Source organism: Symphalangus syndactylus, chromosome 12 (assembly GCF_028878055.3).
Source record: "Symphalangus syndactylus isolate Jambi chromosome 12, NHGRI_mSymSyn1-v2.1_pri, whole genome shotgun sequence".
NCBI lineage: Eukaryota > Metazoa > Chordata > Mammalia > Primates > Hylobatidae > Symphalangus > Symphalangus syndactylus.
Genome location: NC_072441.2, coordinates 31,691,581 through 31,708,248, shown reverse-complemented (window position 1 = coordinate 31,708,248; position 16,668 = coordinate 31,691,581). Strand labels below are relative to the sequence as shown.

Genomic DNA, 16,668 nt, shown 5'->3' with positions numbered 1-16,668 from the left:
TTTTGGAAACAGGATCTCGCCAGGCGAGTGCAGTGGCACCATCTTGGTTCACTGCAGCCTCGACCTCCTGGGCTCAAATGATCCTCCCACCTTAGTCCGCTGAGTGGCTGCGACCACAGATGTGTTCCACCATGCCTGGCTAACTTTTGTATTTTTTGTAGAGATGGGTTTTGCCATGTTGCCCAAGATAGTCAAGAACTCCTAGGCTCCTGGCTGGGCACGGTAGCTCACGCCTGTAATCCCGGCACTTTGGGAGGCCAAGGCAGGCAGATCACAAGGTCAGGAGTTCGAGACCAGCCTGGCCAACATAAGAGAAACCCCGTCTCTAATAAAAATACAAAAAATTAGCTGGGCGTGGTGGTGGGTGCCTGTAATCCCAGCTACTCAAGAGGCTGAGGCAGGAGAATGGCTTGAACCCAGGAGGTGGAGGTTGCAGTGAGCCAAGATCGCGCCATTGCATTCCAGCCTGGGCGACAGAGCGAGACGCCATCTCAAAAAAAAAAGAAAAAAAAAAAAAGAAAAAAAAAAAGAACTCCTAAGCTCCAGTGAGCCACACTCTCCTTGGCTTCCCAAACTGCTGTGATTATAGACATGTGCCACCACACCTGACCAGTTTTCTATATTTTATAAAGCAAGTATGTGTTACTTTTATAATAATAGACTTGGTCAATTCTAGTAGATCGTGTTCTATCCACTTTAGGAAGAAGAACTGAGAGGTGAAGCAGTAAAATGACTCACCGAAGTTGACGGAAGTGTGCCTGGGGCTTTCTGATGCACAGGCCCACATTCCCCCCGCCAGCCCCCAAGGAGTCTTTGGCTGGTAATTGTGCTTTTCATCCCCAAATGCTACATTTCAGTTACTTATGCCATAATAAATGATCTCACTAAGGTGAAAGAAAACTTCTTCTTGTAGGCTAATTCTAGTCAGCTGGGAGTGAGGGTCAATATTGCTGTGTTGAGCAAGTTTCTGAGGCAGTATTCAGACTTGGTAGGAAGCGCCATGACTGGCGAACGCTGCCTGGCCCAAGTGTAGGGAGGTAGGGGATGGAATGGAAGAAAGTTCGGTTCTAATTCTTTCTCGGATGCAGGGCAAACTTCTGCTTTATGAGAGGGAGGAAAACAGGCAGAAAGGGATACACCTGTATCACATATACTTCCATCTCTGGTGTGCACATTACAAGAAGTTCTAACTTTATTGTACAAGGATGGCATTATGATGACATAAAGAATAAGGGAGTGGCTGTATAAATTCTGCTTTGCTTTAAAAATTATCTGTTTGAAATTTTGCTGCACTTCCCTTAGCTAGCTGGTGGCCAAAGGGCTGACTGTCATGGAGTGGGGGATGGAGGGCGTCAGCTGATGGGTTCAGTGTCAGCATTGCTGGGTAGAGGCCTGAGGGCGGTGCCTGTGGCCTATTTGTGGGCTGCATGGGTTGGCCCACCCTGTGGCTTTAATTCCTAAATAGATCTCACAGAACTGCTGATCCGTCTCACTTGCTTTCTTGAAGTGCATTCACCAGCCCCACCTAGTTTTAAGAAAGCGCCTTAAGTGACCCGGAGGTCCTCTTGGGTGAGCAGCCCTGTCTTGGGTCCAGTAAAACAACAGGGAGGAGGGGCAAACAATCCAAACAGCATCACAGGAGCAGGCCACAAGCTGTTACTTAGAAACCAAGGGAGATTAAGCTGATGCAAGAGGACTGGGCAAAAACCCAGAGACCAGACAACAGAATGGGCCAGCGGCTTTCTCCCTCTCCAGCGGCAAACAATCCTGTCCCCTCCCCTGCTTCTCCTGCAGTCCCCGCTCTGTCGCCCTAGCTACTGGCAAACCCCACGGGTACCTGCAGGCAAATCTCAGCTTCCTGGGCCCAGCACACACTGTCTCTATGCTAGGTGTGTGGGGGGACTGTTCATCTTTGCAGCTGTGTGGGTAGGGGATGGCCCTGGGCAGGGGCAGTGGGATGAAGCAGCCTCCCTGAGGCTCTCTGGGAGTCCTGAAGGCTGAAGCTCACGCTGCTCTGCAGTCCGGGCTGGAGAGGTTTTACATATTTGTGCAGTGGATAATGATGTTACCTCACCACGGACCCAGCTGCCAGCATCTCCAAAATGCAGGGGAAGTTGAAGAGATGAGCCAGAGGACTGCAAACCTCTTTTCCACCATTAAATAACATTTGTAGGAGGCCATTGGTTTGGACTAGGCTCCTGTTCTGGGCCCAACATCCGTGCTAGATGAAACAAACAACTTGGATGTACACACTGTAACAGATGGCTGAGTTTTGGTAGTTCCAGCAGCTGAGCAGCTGAGCTGAAGTCAATAGTAGGTAGCCAGCTGATTCACGTAAGGCTGTAACTAATTAACCTCAGTTCCTCACTTCTGTTTTCTAAACGTAAATATTGCTTAACCATGCGGCTTATTCTTCAAACATTTTTCTGGTCCTGAGGTCTGCCCAATTCTAGAATCATGAATAAAAGCCAATGAAAATCTTTAAATGTGTTGTAATCTGGTCTTTTGGACACCACTAACTTAGAAAGCTCTAAGTAAGATTCCAGAAATCAGATTTGTCAGAGAACTCAACCCTGCACTCATGAGCAGTCATTTGTGAGTCTGTAGAATTCAGGTTGGAATAATACAACAGAGAGCTAAGAGGAATTTTCCAACCCTAAAAGTGGTTAAATCCTGAATTACTTAGGAATTTTCCCACCTTTACAAATCTTAAAAGTGGAAGAAACACCTTTTTTTTTATTTTTTTATTTTTGAGACAGGACTCTCTCTGTCACCCAGGCTGGAGTGCAGTGGCGCGATTTCAGCTCACTGCAACCTCTGTCTCCTGGGTTCAGGCAATTCTTCTGCCTTAGCATCCTGAGTAGCTGGGATTAAAGGCACGTGCCACCACACCAGGAATTTTTTTTTTTTTTTTTTTTTTTTTTTTTTTGAGATGGAGTCTCCCTCTGTCACCCAGGCTGGAGTGCAGTGGCGTGATCTCGGCTCACTGCAACCTCCGCCTCCTGGATTCAAGTGATTCTCCTGCCTCAGCCTCCCGAGTAGCTGGGATTACAGGCATGCACCACCACGCCCGGCCAATTTTTGTATTTTTAGTGGAGATGGGGTTTCACCATATTGGCCAAACTAGTCTTGAACTACTGGCCTCAGCAGATCAGCCTGCCTTGGCCTCCCAAACTGCTGGGATTACAGGCGTGAGCCACGGTGCCCAGATGGAAGAAATCTTTCTACCTGGGTAACTTCTGTGTATGTTCCAGGCTGCTCAAAAGGTGGAAATCACCAGACAATCTAATTTTGGGAAGGCCTTTGCAGCCCTGAATTCTTAAGACATTGCTCTTACATAACAAAAACACTTTTTTTTTGTTTGTTTGTTTGAGAGACAGTCTTGCTCTGTTGCCCAGGCTGGAGTGCAGTGGTGTGATCATGGCAAACTGCAGCCTTGACCTCCCAGGCTCCAGTGATCCTCCCATTTCAGTCTCCCAAGTAGCTGGGACCTCAGGCATATACCACCACGTCCAGCTAATTTTTGCATTTTTTGGAGAGACAGGGTCTCAAAATGTTGCCTAGGCTGGTCTTGAAACCCCTGGACTCAAGTAATCCTCCTGTCTTGGCCTCCCAAAGAACTGGGATAATGGGTGTGAGCCACTGCACTTGGCCCTGTTTTTAAAGATCGAAGTCTTTATTTTAAAAATGTGGCAGCCAGAGGTTATACAAAGCACAACAAATAAGTCTCATGTTGCACATCAAGTCCTATTAATTGGCAGTAGCTGCCCGGAGTGCTGTGTTGACAAACACTCTCAGGCCACATCTGGTTACTGAGAAACAGTGCTGGGATCAACTAGCAATGGCCATGGATAGGAGGTAGGGGATGCTATCTCTCATGCCACATATTTGACCTCTGAGCTAAATGCAGAGGCATCTTTCAGACTTCTATACCCAGTGTTTCTTAGGATTCTGGAAAGCGGACCATTAACAGTTAGAAGATAAGAATTCATTATCAATGGTTTTCCCCCCAAGGAATCAGTAATGTAGCTTCCTCAGAGACGAGTTTGTTATTTATTGATGATGTCTCTTATCCTGTGAACAGCAAGAGATCCCACTCTCCCTTCTCCGGTTCGAGTCCTCAGGATTTTGTTCCTGGACAAAAGCTCACTCTGTCATCCTTATGGATTTGTTCCTGGATACTGTTCTAGCCTCTCAGTGGTCTCCTAGCCTTACCTTCTTGCATCCATTCCCCATAAGGATGATGGATTGAGCTTTCTAGATTGAAATCCTGATTATTCCTGCCCCTTTGGTAGTTCCCATCACTCACAGGACAATTATTTGCTCCTACATATGATCCATCTTGATCTAGTCCTTGCTTGCCTCTCCATCTCCATCTCTTACCCCTCTTTTCCTTGGCACTTTATGTCACAGCCTCGTGGAGTTACTTGGTTTTCCCGACCTTCTCCACTTGGGGCTTCTCTGGTGTGGCGTGCACCCCCACTTCAGAGACTCAGCCGAGCCCTCCTCAGGCCACCTTCCTGGATCCTTTCCTTTCCCCTTACACTGGAAGAAAGGGCCCTTGCCACACATTCCGTGCTTGCTTTGATCTCATTGCGTGATCACACATTTGTCTCTCTCTCCTACTGAAACCCTAAGCTTTGCAAGGATTCCAGAATCTTATTTATTTGCATCCAAACCACTAGTGCAATTGATGGACTATGGGTGCCCGATACACAGTTATGGGATGAGTGGAAGGATGAGGACTGGGCAGTTTTCCCAAATTCATGAAACTGATGGTGACTCAGCAGAGAGCTCATGATCGCTAGGTCGACACACTCATTTCCTCACACTATCTTCATTACCTGCTTTCCTGGCCCCATATGCAGCTTCTTCTAAAAATGTTGGTTATCACAAGAAATTGAGGCAAAGGAGCCAAGAGCCAATTGTGAATGATGTAAAATTACAGAAATTCAAAGTCATTGAATCTTAGCTCTAGTGAATAATCTCACAGTCCAGAGTCAGTGGCAGAGCCTGCGTCTCATCCATGCCTCCCTCCCTCTCTGCCTTCTTCCCTTCCTCTCTCCCTCCCTCTCTTTTTTGGGAAAAAAGAGTTGTTTTCAGCAACTATAAGGGCATCTGTGAAAATTATATAAGCACCTTTTTATGGTCTATATGATGACAGATATTTAATTTTGATTGAAATAGAAGTGAAGAGTAAGGGATTCATATTTTGGTCCAAATTCTTGTTGTTTTCTTTGAGACAGCGTCTTGCTCTGTTGCCCAGGCTGGAGTGTAGTGGCACAATCTCAGCTCACTACAGCCTCCACCTCTGGGGCTCAAGCAATCCTCCCACCTCAGCCTCTTGAGTAGCTGGGATTATAGGCATGTGCCACCATATCCAGCTAATTTCTTGTAGAGGCGGGGATCTATGTTGCTTAGGCTTGTCTTGAACTCCTGGGCTCAAGCAATACACCCGCCTTGACCTCCCACAGTGTTGGGATTACAGGCGTGAGCCACTGTGCTGGGCCTTTAGGCCCCAGGGCTGCAGCTGCACGGAGTTCTAATTCCCAGATCCCTTAACTAAAATGTTCTCAGCTTTTTCTCCTTACGTGGAGAAAAAAAAAAAAAAAAAAAAAAAAGTTAAGTGGCTCATTTCAGAGGGGAGAGTGAAGCGACTCGCCTTGTGCAGCTGTGTTTTCGCCTCGTAGTAGGCGATCACGGGGATGGACGCTCGGTGGTAGGCTTCCAGGCGCTTGGCGATGGTCTTGGTGGCGCCATCCGCAGGCAGGCTGCTCTGGCTCCTCTGGAGAAGGCGGTTGGTCATGGTGTCTGCCGAGCAGTCCATACAGATCACCAAGTGTGGGTCTCCAATCTGGAGATGGGAGTGGAGCACAACACAGTCAGAAACCTCACCCTGCTGATGTTCTGGAAAGGCCCAGGGCCTCTGGTTTCTCCTTTCTTGGCCTTCTGGTTCCCTTCAAGGTCCCAGCATTACACTGTGGTGCAGCTGGGACTGGACTCCATAGCTCCCCCCTTCCAGGTCAGTTCCCTTCCACACGCTGCCTCAGAGCTGTCTCTTGCGCTCAGCTTTTAGGCCACCTCACGTGATGCAGGGGCGTATATGCCACCCACTGCAGCCACTGTCTTCTTCTGCACTGAGAAGAAAGGAGTATGTATGTGTGAGGGGGTGTTTCCTCTAATGTGAAACCTTTCCTGACCACCTGAGGCACAGCTAATCACTTCTCCTTCAAGCCACCGTGGTATCTTTTAACAGCCACAGGTGGCATTCTGTGGCTGTGCCTGTACTGTGTCAGGGGAGTGGAGCATAATGCTTCAGCACACAGAGGCTGCAGTCAGGCTGCTTAGGGTCAAACCCCGGCGTCATGACTTGTCTCCAGGATGGGCTTCATCAATTCGTTATCTCACTTTACTTGTAAGCTAGTCTCCCACTGAGACACAGAAACACCTTGAATCTGACCTGTAACTGTTTTGACCAACAGACTACAGCGGAAATAACGCCCATGCTTTTAGAGTCTAGGTCACAAGAAATGTTGCAGTTTCTGTCTGGTTTTCTGGAACACTCGCTGCAGCGGGCAGTCCGCTGCCATCTAAGATGTCCAACTATCCTGAGACTGCCAGGCTGAGAGGAAGCCCAAGTTAGCCATGTGGAGAGGCCATGTGGACGGAGATGCCCTACCAGCCCCCAACTGTTTTAGACATCCCAGCCCTGGCTCCAGATATGGATCTCAGCCCCAGCCACTGTCTGAGTGCAACTGCATAAGGAACCTCAAGTAAGAACCAGCCCGCTGAGCCCCATAACTTCCAGAACCATGACAGATAATAACACATTGTTCTTTAAAGTTTTAATTTTATTTTCTTTTGTAAGAGATGGGGTCTCACTCTGATGCCCAGGCTGGAGTGCAATGGCTATTCACAGGCATAATTATAGTGCACTATACAGTCTTGAACTCCTGGACTCAAGTGATCCTCTTGCCTCAGCGTCCGGAGTAGCTGGGGCTACACACACATGCCACTGTGCCAGACTTACATATTGTTCATTTAAACTGACTTCCTCATTAACTAGAAATCTGACTCAACTTCTCTGCATCTGAGTCTTCTCATTCATACAATGAGGATGATCATAGGATTGCTGTGAGGATGAAATAAAATTAAATAAGGTACGTATGCTCCTTGGCATACGACAGACACTCACTAATGATTCACTGTTACGCTTATTTCCTCTGTGAGGCTTAGGTTCCCCGCGTGCGGGGATTAAGAATTCTCCGCTCCTAGTCCCAAGTCTTGCACACGGTAGGTGATGAAGAAATGTTTTAATGAATGAGTGATTGTGGTATGATCTGTGGTATGAGTCTCCCCATCTCCATATCCTTCTCTTAAATGTTCTTTTGTCTCTGGGACATGCTTACTTTGCATCCTCCTCCAACCCTGGATCAAAGGAAACCATTACTCACCCTGACCTTGCCCCATTCGAGCTGTGAGTAAATGAAGGCTTGCCACCACTGTAGAAAGTGTGTGGGGTGGGATGAGAACAAAGTTCAGTCAAGAAGAGGATGTTTAGGAAACACGGAGAACTCACAATATCGTGAGTTGCCAGACAGTGTTGGTCAAACATTTATCTACCTCCTCTGAGGGGTGTACTTTAAGGAACAGAGTGGAAACATTCTCCAAAATCGACAACAGTGCAATAACCTCTGGAACAGGTCATGCGACTTTTCTGTCTGCATTAATTGGAAGGAAAAAAAAGAGCATTTGTGCAGCAAGAAAGGCTGGGTGAGGGTTTAGGAAAAAAATGACCCTTGTTCACCAGCAGAGGGCGAGGTTGGGAGGCAGCTTAATGTTCCCCCTAAAACAACTTCGGGCTAGGGTTGCATGAGAAAGCCAGGCGATTTTTCCAATTGTGAGGTCATTTTCAGGCCACTCGTGGGGACAGGAAAGATAATTCAGGGACACAGGTACAAACAGAGATTTTGTGTCACTGAGCAGGAGCCAGCAGCAAATGACCTTTTAGACCAAAATAAGCATGGGGCAGAGAGGTAGCTTTTTCTTCCACACTGATTCCCAAAGTGTGGCCGCAGACCAGCAGCATGTCATTTGGAAGCTTGTTAGAAATACAGACTCTCAGGCACAACATACGACCTACTGAAGCAGAATCTGCATTTTTTTTTTTTTTTTTTTGTGACAGAGTCTCGCTCTGTAGCCCAGTCTGGAGTGCAGCACTGCTACCTCTGCCTCCCAGGTTCAAGCAATCCTCCTGTTTTAGCCTCCCAAGTAGCTGGGATTACAGGTGTGCACCACCACACCCGGCTAATTTTTGTATTTTTAGTAGAGATGGGGTTTCACCATGATGGCCAGGCTGGTCATGAACTTCTGACCTCAAGTGATCTGCCCACCTCAGCCTCCCAAAGTACTGGGTTTACAGGTGTGAGCCACCACGCCCGGCCTAGAGTCTGCATCTTAACCAGATCCCTAGGTGAGTCTTCACAACATCATAGTTTGAGAAGCTACTCTGCCAAGCCATTTTCCTGTGCCAAAACTAGGGGGTTTGTTTGACCTTAACCTCTCTCTCCTGGAATCAGCACTCTCTTCCTATATAAAAAGCTATCGATCAGTTATTCTATTTGGAAGTGACCTGAACCATTTGTTTTTAATACCTAAAATTTTTTTGAAATGTTTGAATGAGATACCATTTAATTTTTTTCAAAATGCTTTGCTGTGTATCATTAGAAGGTCCCTTGGAGTAGCTGTCTGGCTCCCAGCTCTGCTCTGTTTTCACCGGACTGTAGTTAGTTTTCAACATCAAGTAAGCAGGCGAGCAAAGAACTCTGCCCTTGGCTGAATGAATCAGAGACCTGGGAACATTGGCCTGCCCCCAACATCACCCCGCTGGCACCCTGGGGTTCTGGCACCAGCATCATTGGATTCTCCATGGCCTTTGGTTTTCAGGGGACCTCAGTTAGAGCACAAGTGCCCTTGAAAGGGCTGCTGAGATGCCATCAGCAACATTTCAGCAGCTGGCTATGCTTCACTGTGCTAAGGGCTTTACAAACAGCCATCCCTTAAGCCCTCTGGCGCCCTTGCCGGGAAGTATGATTATTCCCACTTTAAGGATGAGGAAATGGAGGCCCTCAGAAGTTAACCTTCCCAAGGTCACTAGGGACTAGTGAGTGACAGGCCTGAAGCAGATGCATGTAACCCCAAAGCTTGGTGACCTCACCCTGATGGAGACGGCCAGGGCCTTCAGAATGAGGCTTGGGCAAGAAGCTGACTGGGCCAAATGGAACCAGGAGAGGAGGATGGGGCCGTGGGAAAGGGAGCGAGTGGGGTGGGGTGGCTACTCACTTATTTTATTTTTCAGAAGCTGCCTCTGTTGCCTCTTGGTATCTAGTAGGACTGAGAGGTGACAGCATGCTGGCAGCCCTCACAGCCTGCTCGCTGTCGGCACCTCCTTGGCCTTGGCGCCCACTCTGGCCCCGCTTGAGGAGCCCTTCAGCCCGCTGCTGCACTGTGGGAGCTCCTTTCTGGGCTGGCCAAGGCCGGAGCCGACTCCCTTAGCTTGCAGGGAGGTGTGGAGGGAGAGGCGCAGGCGTGAACCGGGGCTGTGTGTGGCGCTTGCGGGCGCTTGCGCAGAGTTCCGGGTGGGCGTGGGCTCCGCGAGCCCTGCACTTGGAGCCGCAGGCGGGCCCCACCAGCCCCGGGCAGTGAGGGGCTTAGCACCTGGGCCAGCAGCTGCCATGCTCGATTTCTCGCCGGGCCTTAGCTGCCTCCCCGCAGCGCAGGGCTCGGGACCTGCAGCCCCCGCCATGCCTGAGCCTCCCCCCACCCTGGGCTCCTGCGCAGCCAGAGCCTCCCGGAGGAGTGCCGCCCCCTGCTCCAGGGCGCTCAGTCCCATCCACCACCCAAGGGCTGAGGAGTGTGGGGGCACAGCACGGGACTGGTGGGCAGCTCCACCTGCGGCCCAGTGTGGGATCCATTGAGTGAAGCCAGCTGGGCTCCTGAGTCTGGCGGGGACTTGGAGAACCTTTATGTCTAGCTCAAGGTTTGTAAACACACCAATCAGCACCGTGTCTAGCTCAGGGTTTGTGCATGCACCAATCAACACTCTATCTAGCTACTCTGGTGGGAACTTGGAGAACCTTTATGTGGACACTCTGTATCTAGCTACTCTGGTGGGGACTTGGAGAACTTTTGTGTCTAGCTCAGGGATTGTAAAGGCACCAATCAGCACCCTGTCAAAATGGACCAATCAGCTCTCTGTAAAATCGACCAATCAGCAGGATGTGGGTGGGGCCAGATAAGAATAAAAGCAGGCTGCCCTAGCCAGCAGTGGCAACTGGCTGGGGTCCCCTTTCACACTGTGGAAGCTTTGTTCTTTCGCTCTTTGCAGTAAATCTTGCTGCTGCTCACTCTTTGGGTCCACACTGCCTTTATGAGCTGTAACACCACAAAGGTCTGCAGCTTCACTCCTGAGCCAGCGAGACCACGAACCCACCAGAAGGAAGAAACTCCGAACATATCTGAACCTCGGAAGGAACAAACTCCGGACACGCCGCCTTTAAGAACTGTAACACTCACTGCGAGGGTCCACGGCTTCATTCTTGAAGTCAGTGAGACCAAGAACCCACCAATTCCGGACACAGGACCATGCTCATCCTTGCACCCCTCAGGGCATGAGGGCAGCCCAGCAGCACAAGGGCATGAGCACTGTGGACTGTGATCATGGTTTTGCTTTGGTCATTCCAGCAAGTGGAGCGGGAGGAGAAGTTTGCCCTCCTGCCCTCTGCCTCCACCCCCACCTTAGTTTTCTTCTGATTAAGTCAGAATGGGGGTTAGGCCATGCTTACCAGTGGGCGGGAGCTCTCCATGCCATCCCGGAACTCTCTTTGTTGAGAATAACAACTATCTTATTCTTGGTGTATGCCTCTGTTTCCTCATTTAAAAATGAGGATAATAATAGTGTTTGACTCACAGGACTATTGTGAGGGTTAAATGAGTTTGTACATGTAAAGCCCCTGACTCACTTCAAACACTACATGAATGGGAGCTAATGTTATTTAAGGTGGGCTTGGCAACATAGTCATCCTTTTGACCTGTAAAGTATCCCACTGGTCAGATTTAGGTCTAGAAAGAGTCAGCGACCTCACTCAGGCTTTTAGCCTAAGTCGCATGCTCCAGCATGTTTACCAGAGGCTCCCTGCGTTGGCAGGAAAGGGCCCTGGCTGAAAAGAAAGTGGCGTGCCTATTTCTCATTTGCTCTCACCTTGAGGTATGTCCCCTTGGGGGAACCTCACTAGAGGAGGAATATCTGGGTCATTCCAGCATTCCTGAATACACAACCCTAATGATAGTAATACTACTCAACTGATATATACCTCCTTCCCCCACACACCATTACGCAGCTCTAAGTTCTGCAGTGAACCAGGAATCAGAAGAGCAGAAACATCTCAAGTGAAAAATCCTATGTGGCCTCCAGGGCTCCCCACAATTCTAAACAACTAGAACAAACCAACTGGACATTCCCTTGGCCAGACTCAAACTTTGTGCATATGTGCGTATGTGCACGTGTGTGTGTGTGTGTGTGTGTGTGTGTGTGAAGAGCTCATTCTGAAGATTAGAATACACTTATAAACAGAAACACTGGTCGTCAATGAAGTGTCATGAGATAGTTGAGAGTAGTGAAGCAGAGGGATCACTGTGAAGCCATCATTCCCACCTCCACGAGAGTTATGTACATATTCTGGCTAAAGGCAGAATTTCAGCTAAGAGTCTTTTGGGAGGGAAAAGCCAAGAGCAAACCCATGCATTCTACTTCCATTAATATGACTTCTGTTAATATGACTTCTGTTAATATGACTTCTGTTAATATGTGGTTAATTTGGCTGGTGTTGAGTATGAGATTGGCTTAATACAGGAAAGCATTTTGATTTCACACCAGGGAGTCAGGCTAAGCACAGAGCCCTTCTCAAGACAGTAAGAATCTATAAAATGGCTCACACCTATAGTCCCAGCACTTTGGGAGGCCGAGGTGGGCAGATCATGAGGTCAAGAGTTCAAGACTAGCCTGACCAACATGGTGAAACCCCATCTCTACTAAAAATACAAAAATTAGCTGGGCGTGGTGGTGGGCGCCTGTAATCCCAGCTGCTGAGGCAGGAGAATCACTTGAGCCCAGGAGGCGGAGGTCACAGTGAGCTGAGATCACGCCATTGCACTCCAGCCTGGGGGACACAGCAAGACTCCGTCTCAAAAAAAAAAAAAAAAAAAAGAACCTATAAAATGGGGTCCTAACACCTATTAAGTAGGACTGTAAAAATTAATCAAATGACGTGTAAAGCATCAAGTTCAGTACCTGGCACATTGTAAGTACTCAAAAAATAATTACTATTCCTACGTTCTGTATGATTTTAACTATGCAAAAATGGGCAGAACAAAGCTTGGGGAGAACATATATCAAATGTTAATAGGTATTATCACTGGGTGGTTAGTTATTCTTTGCTTTATATTTTTGTGTATTGTTTCATACTATATAATTTTTATTTCTATAGTCAGAAAAAATACACATTATTAAAAAAACTGTAAAGATTTATTGAACACCATATGTAGGCTTATAAATGTGTAAAGGCACTTGTCAAGGATCCCATCCAATCTTCCCAACAATCACTGAGGTATGTATTTCCAACCAACATTTTATAGAAGAGGAGATGGAGATCGACAAAGTTAGCTGACTTGCTTACCAGCCAACAAATTACAAAGCCAGCCTCCAAATATAGGCCTGTTCACACCAGAGTCACTATAACCAGGGGTTCTCAGCTGGAGTGGGGAATGAGGATGGTGATCTTGAAACCCTGACTCCTCCCTCATATTCCTTCTGCCTTGTTACACTCATCTACATGCATACATGCATACATACATGTACATATACACAGCCCCTCCCCCAGTAAATCATGCTGTAAACTGAAGGTATAGGTTGTAATTCAACAGGGATAAAACCAGCTTGGGGAATAGAAGATAGGAAGGTAACAGAAACCACACATAGACTTACCCTTAAGCTGTGGACATTAGTTTGCATTTGACTTTTAGCGATGTCATATGCAGTGGCCAAGGAAATCCTCAAAGGACCTCGCATCTCGGAGAACTCAGCTACAGGTATGCAAAAGTGTCAGCCTAACTAACTGAATTTTTAAAGGAACTGATGGTCCAATGCATCGGACACATCAATCTCGGTGACACAGAAAGGCTGGTGAGATTTTTGTGGGCTGGTTAAAACCTCTCCAGGCTTGAATGGACCTCAAACATAGCTGCAGGCCTGGCGCACTAGGGGAAATACTGTGCTTTCAACCAAGCTGATTACTTCAAATCTCTGGGGAAAATCAGATGTCTGCATTTGTCTTTGTCAAATTTCAAATGAATTTCTTGCTTGTAATTTGGAAGGGAGCTACAAATGAAGGGCCCTGCAGGGCATTAATGAGTCAACAGTAGCTCATTCTGTGTTTGCAGCATCTTTGTTCATCTGGTCAGGTTTTATTATTATTACTATTATTTGAGGTGGAGTTTCACTCTGTCGCCCAGGCTGGAGTGCAGTGGTGCGATCTTGGCTCACTGCAAACTCTGCCTCCTGGGTTCAAGCGATTCTCCTGCCTCAGCCTCCCAAGTAGCTGGGATTACAGGCATGTGCCACCACGCCCAGCTAATTTTGTATTTTTAGTAGAGACGGGGTTTCGCCATGTTGGTCTGGTGGTCTCAAACTCCTGACCTCAGGTGATCTGCCCGCCTCGGCCTCCCAGAGTGCTGGGATTACAGGTGTGAGGCACCGTGCCCGGCCATCTGGTCAGGTTTAAAGCAGGAGCTCATTCTGGAGGGCTGGATGTGTTCTCTTGCACACCTGCTTAATTGATACTAGAATCTTCTAAAGTTACTGTACCCAGGGACAAATCAGTGTCACTCTTGATCTGTGTAAGTTCCTCCCAGCAGTATGTAAGAAATCATCTTTGTAGATGTCTAAAATCTCACTTAAGGGTTGTATGCTCAGTAATGAAATGGATCACCTGTGTGTTGTTTGAAATGGCATCATGAATTTTAGCATTGAGTGTAACCGTACAGTCACCATGTTGATGACTTTCTTGTTCCTTAGTTCTAGTTAGGCTTCTTCTCTGCCACATTCTAAAACCTGTCTGAATGGGGACCACGGTGGGAGAGGAAGTTTTTTGCTTTACTTTAGGGAAGATCACATGGACCATTTGAATTCATACTTACCCAAAGGCCAGAGGACAGACAAATGGGCTGCATAGAGCTCTGAGCTCACCCTAATTGGGTTTTAAGCAAAGAAGGAAGTGGTGATGGAGCAGGAATTTTAGAGGCTTGTATGAGGTGTGATTAACAAATGAGTGATGCTAAACTAGATAATATTTTATAAACTTTTATAGCTTAGAAGACATTTATGTATGTTGTATGATCTGATGTTTACAAAAGCTTTTAAATAGGTGTTAACAGGAATTATTATCTCCATAATAAATGACAGGTGAAAACCCAGATTTTCTGACTCCAGAGTACATGAGTAACATGCTTTAATGATTCCACCTTGGGAAGCTCCAGGGCTGTCATTGCTCAAAATGGTGTGGAACCCCATAGGCCTAAGTTCTGGGGTTTGCCTTCAGACTCAATTTTAAAATTCCCCAAAGAAGAAGGATTATAATTTAATTTTGTTGTTGTTGACCGAGAGAGAGAGAGAGAGAGAGAGACCTTATTTATTTACTAGACATCTTGTCCTCGATCATTTGAGGGTTTCAAAAGAATGTTCTACCACCTCTCAGAGCAATTAAAAAAAAAAAGACTTGGCCAGGTGCGGTAGCTCAAGCCTGTGATCCCAGCACTTTGGGAAGCCGAGGAGGCCAGATCACAAGGTCAGGAGATCAAGACCATCCTGGCTAACACGGTGAAACCCCATCTCTACTAAAAATACAAAAAATTAGCCAGGTGTGGTGGCGGGCACCTGTAGTCCCAGCTACTCGGGAGGCTGAGGCAGGAGAATGGCGTGAACCCAGGAGGCAGAGCTTGCAGTGAGCCGAGATCGCACCACGGCACTCCAGCCTGGGTGACAGAGCGAGACTCCGTATCAAAAAAAAAAAAAAAAAAGAAAGAAAAAAAAAGACTTTTATTCCCATCACTTCCAAACACGCGCAGGACCTGTCCTGACTTTCCTGGAGGCTCTCTCAGAGCTCTTCTAACCTAAGTTCAAGGGCAAGGTAAGTGGGAAAAGCCTGAAACACTGTTGACCCTGCAGCAGTTATTACACATCTACAATTGTATGTTAGTGTCATGCTTACACAACTGCCAATCCTCATAGACAGGAAGCTTCTCAACGGCTGTACCACACCTTCCTCTTCCTTTCCCCTCCAACTCCCCAGCCCTGCACAGGCCTTGATTCTAAGGTGGTGTAAGAAAAATACTCCTGTTCCTCAATTACTTAAAATGTATCCCTAGGGACTTATCCACAGCCTAGACGTTGGCTAGAAGATTAGAATAAACAAAATCTAAAACAATCCATGGAAGGCTTCATATTGCTAAGATGTCGATATTACCCAAAGTGATCTACAGATTTAATGTAATCCCTATCAAAATCCCAATTTTTTTTTTTTTTTCCAGGAATAGAAACATCATTCTAAAACCATATAGAATCTCAAGAGGCCCTGAATTGCCAAAACAATCACCAAAAAGAACAACAAAGCTGGATGTCTCACACTTCCTGATTTCAAAACTTATTACTGAGCTACAGTAATCAAAAGAATGTGGTACAGGCATAAAGACAGATATATAGACCAATAGAATAGACAGTCCAAAAATAAATTCTCACATATATATGGTCAAATGATTTTTCACGAGGATGCTAATGTGGTTTGGAATTTGTTCCCTCCAAATCTCATGTTGAAATGTGACCTCCAATGTTGGAAGTGGGGCCAGTTGGAGGTGTTTGGGTCATGGGGGCAGATTGCCCATGAACAGCTTGGTGCTATCCTCATGGTAATGACTGAGTTCTCATTCTCTGAGTTCGTGGAAGATGTCATTATAGAAAAGAGTCAGGGGCCTCTGCCATCTCTCTCTCAACATGTGATGCAGTGGCTTCTCCCTCGCCTTCCGCTGTGAGTGGAAGCTTCCTGAGGCCTCACCGGGATCAGATGCCAATGCCATGCTCCCTGTACAGGCTGCAGAACCATGAGCCAAAATAACCTCTTTTCTTTATAAATGACCCAGCCTCAGGTATTCCTCATAGCAATGCAAATGGACTAAGATAAATGTCAAGATCATTCTGTAGGAGAAAATATTCTTTCAACAAATGGCATTGGGTAAACTAGATATCCATATGCAAAATAATCTGACACCATATATAAAAAATTAACTCAAAATGGATCACGGCTGGGCATGGTAGCTCACGCCTGGAATCCCACCACTTTGGGAGGCCAAGGCAGGCGGATCACATGAGGCCAGGAGTTCAACACAAGCCTCAGCAACATGGTGAAACTCCGTCTCTACTAAAAGTACAAAAAAATTAGCCAGGCATGGTGGCATCTGCCTGTAGTCCCAGCTACTCGGGAGGCTGAGGCACAAGAATTGCTTGAACCTGGTAGGCAGAGGTTGCGATGAGCCAAGATTGCACCACTGTACTCCAGCCTG

The 16,668-nt window shown here is 47.1% G+C and overlaps 1 protein-coding gene across 2 annotated transcripts in view; it reads right to left on the bottom strand.

The window, feature by feature from the left end:
- AK5 (adenylate kinase 5) overlaps positions 1-16,668 on the bottom strand; it is a 283,050-nt gene that overhangs the window by 27,978 nt on the left and 238,404 nt on the right. For both annotated transcript variants that reach the window (XM_063624158.1, XM_063624159.1), the window contains exon 13: positions 5,663-5,854. In XM_063624158.1, coding sequence (XP_063480228.1) covers positions 5,663-5,854 — 192 coding nt within the window. The remainder of the gene's footprint in view (positions 1-5,662; positions 5,855-16,668) is intronic.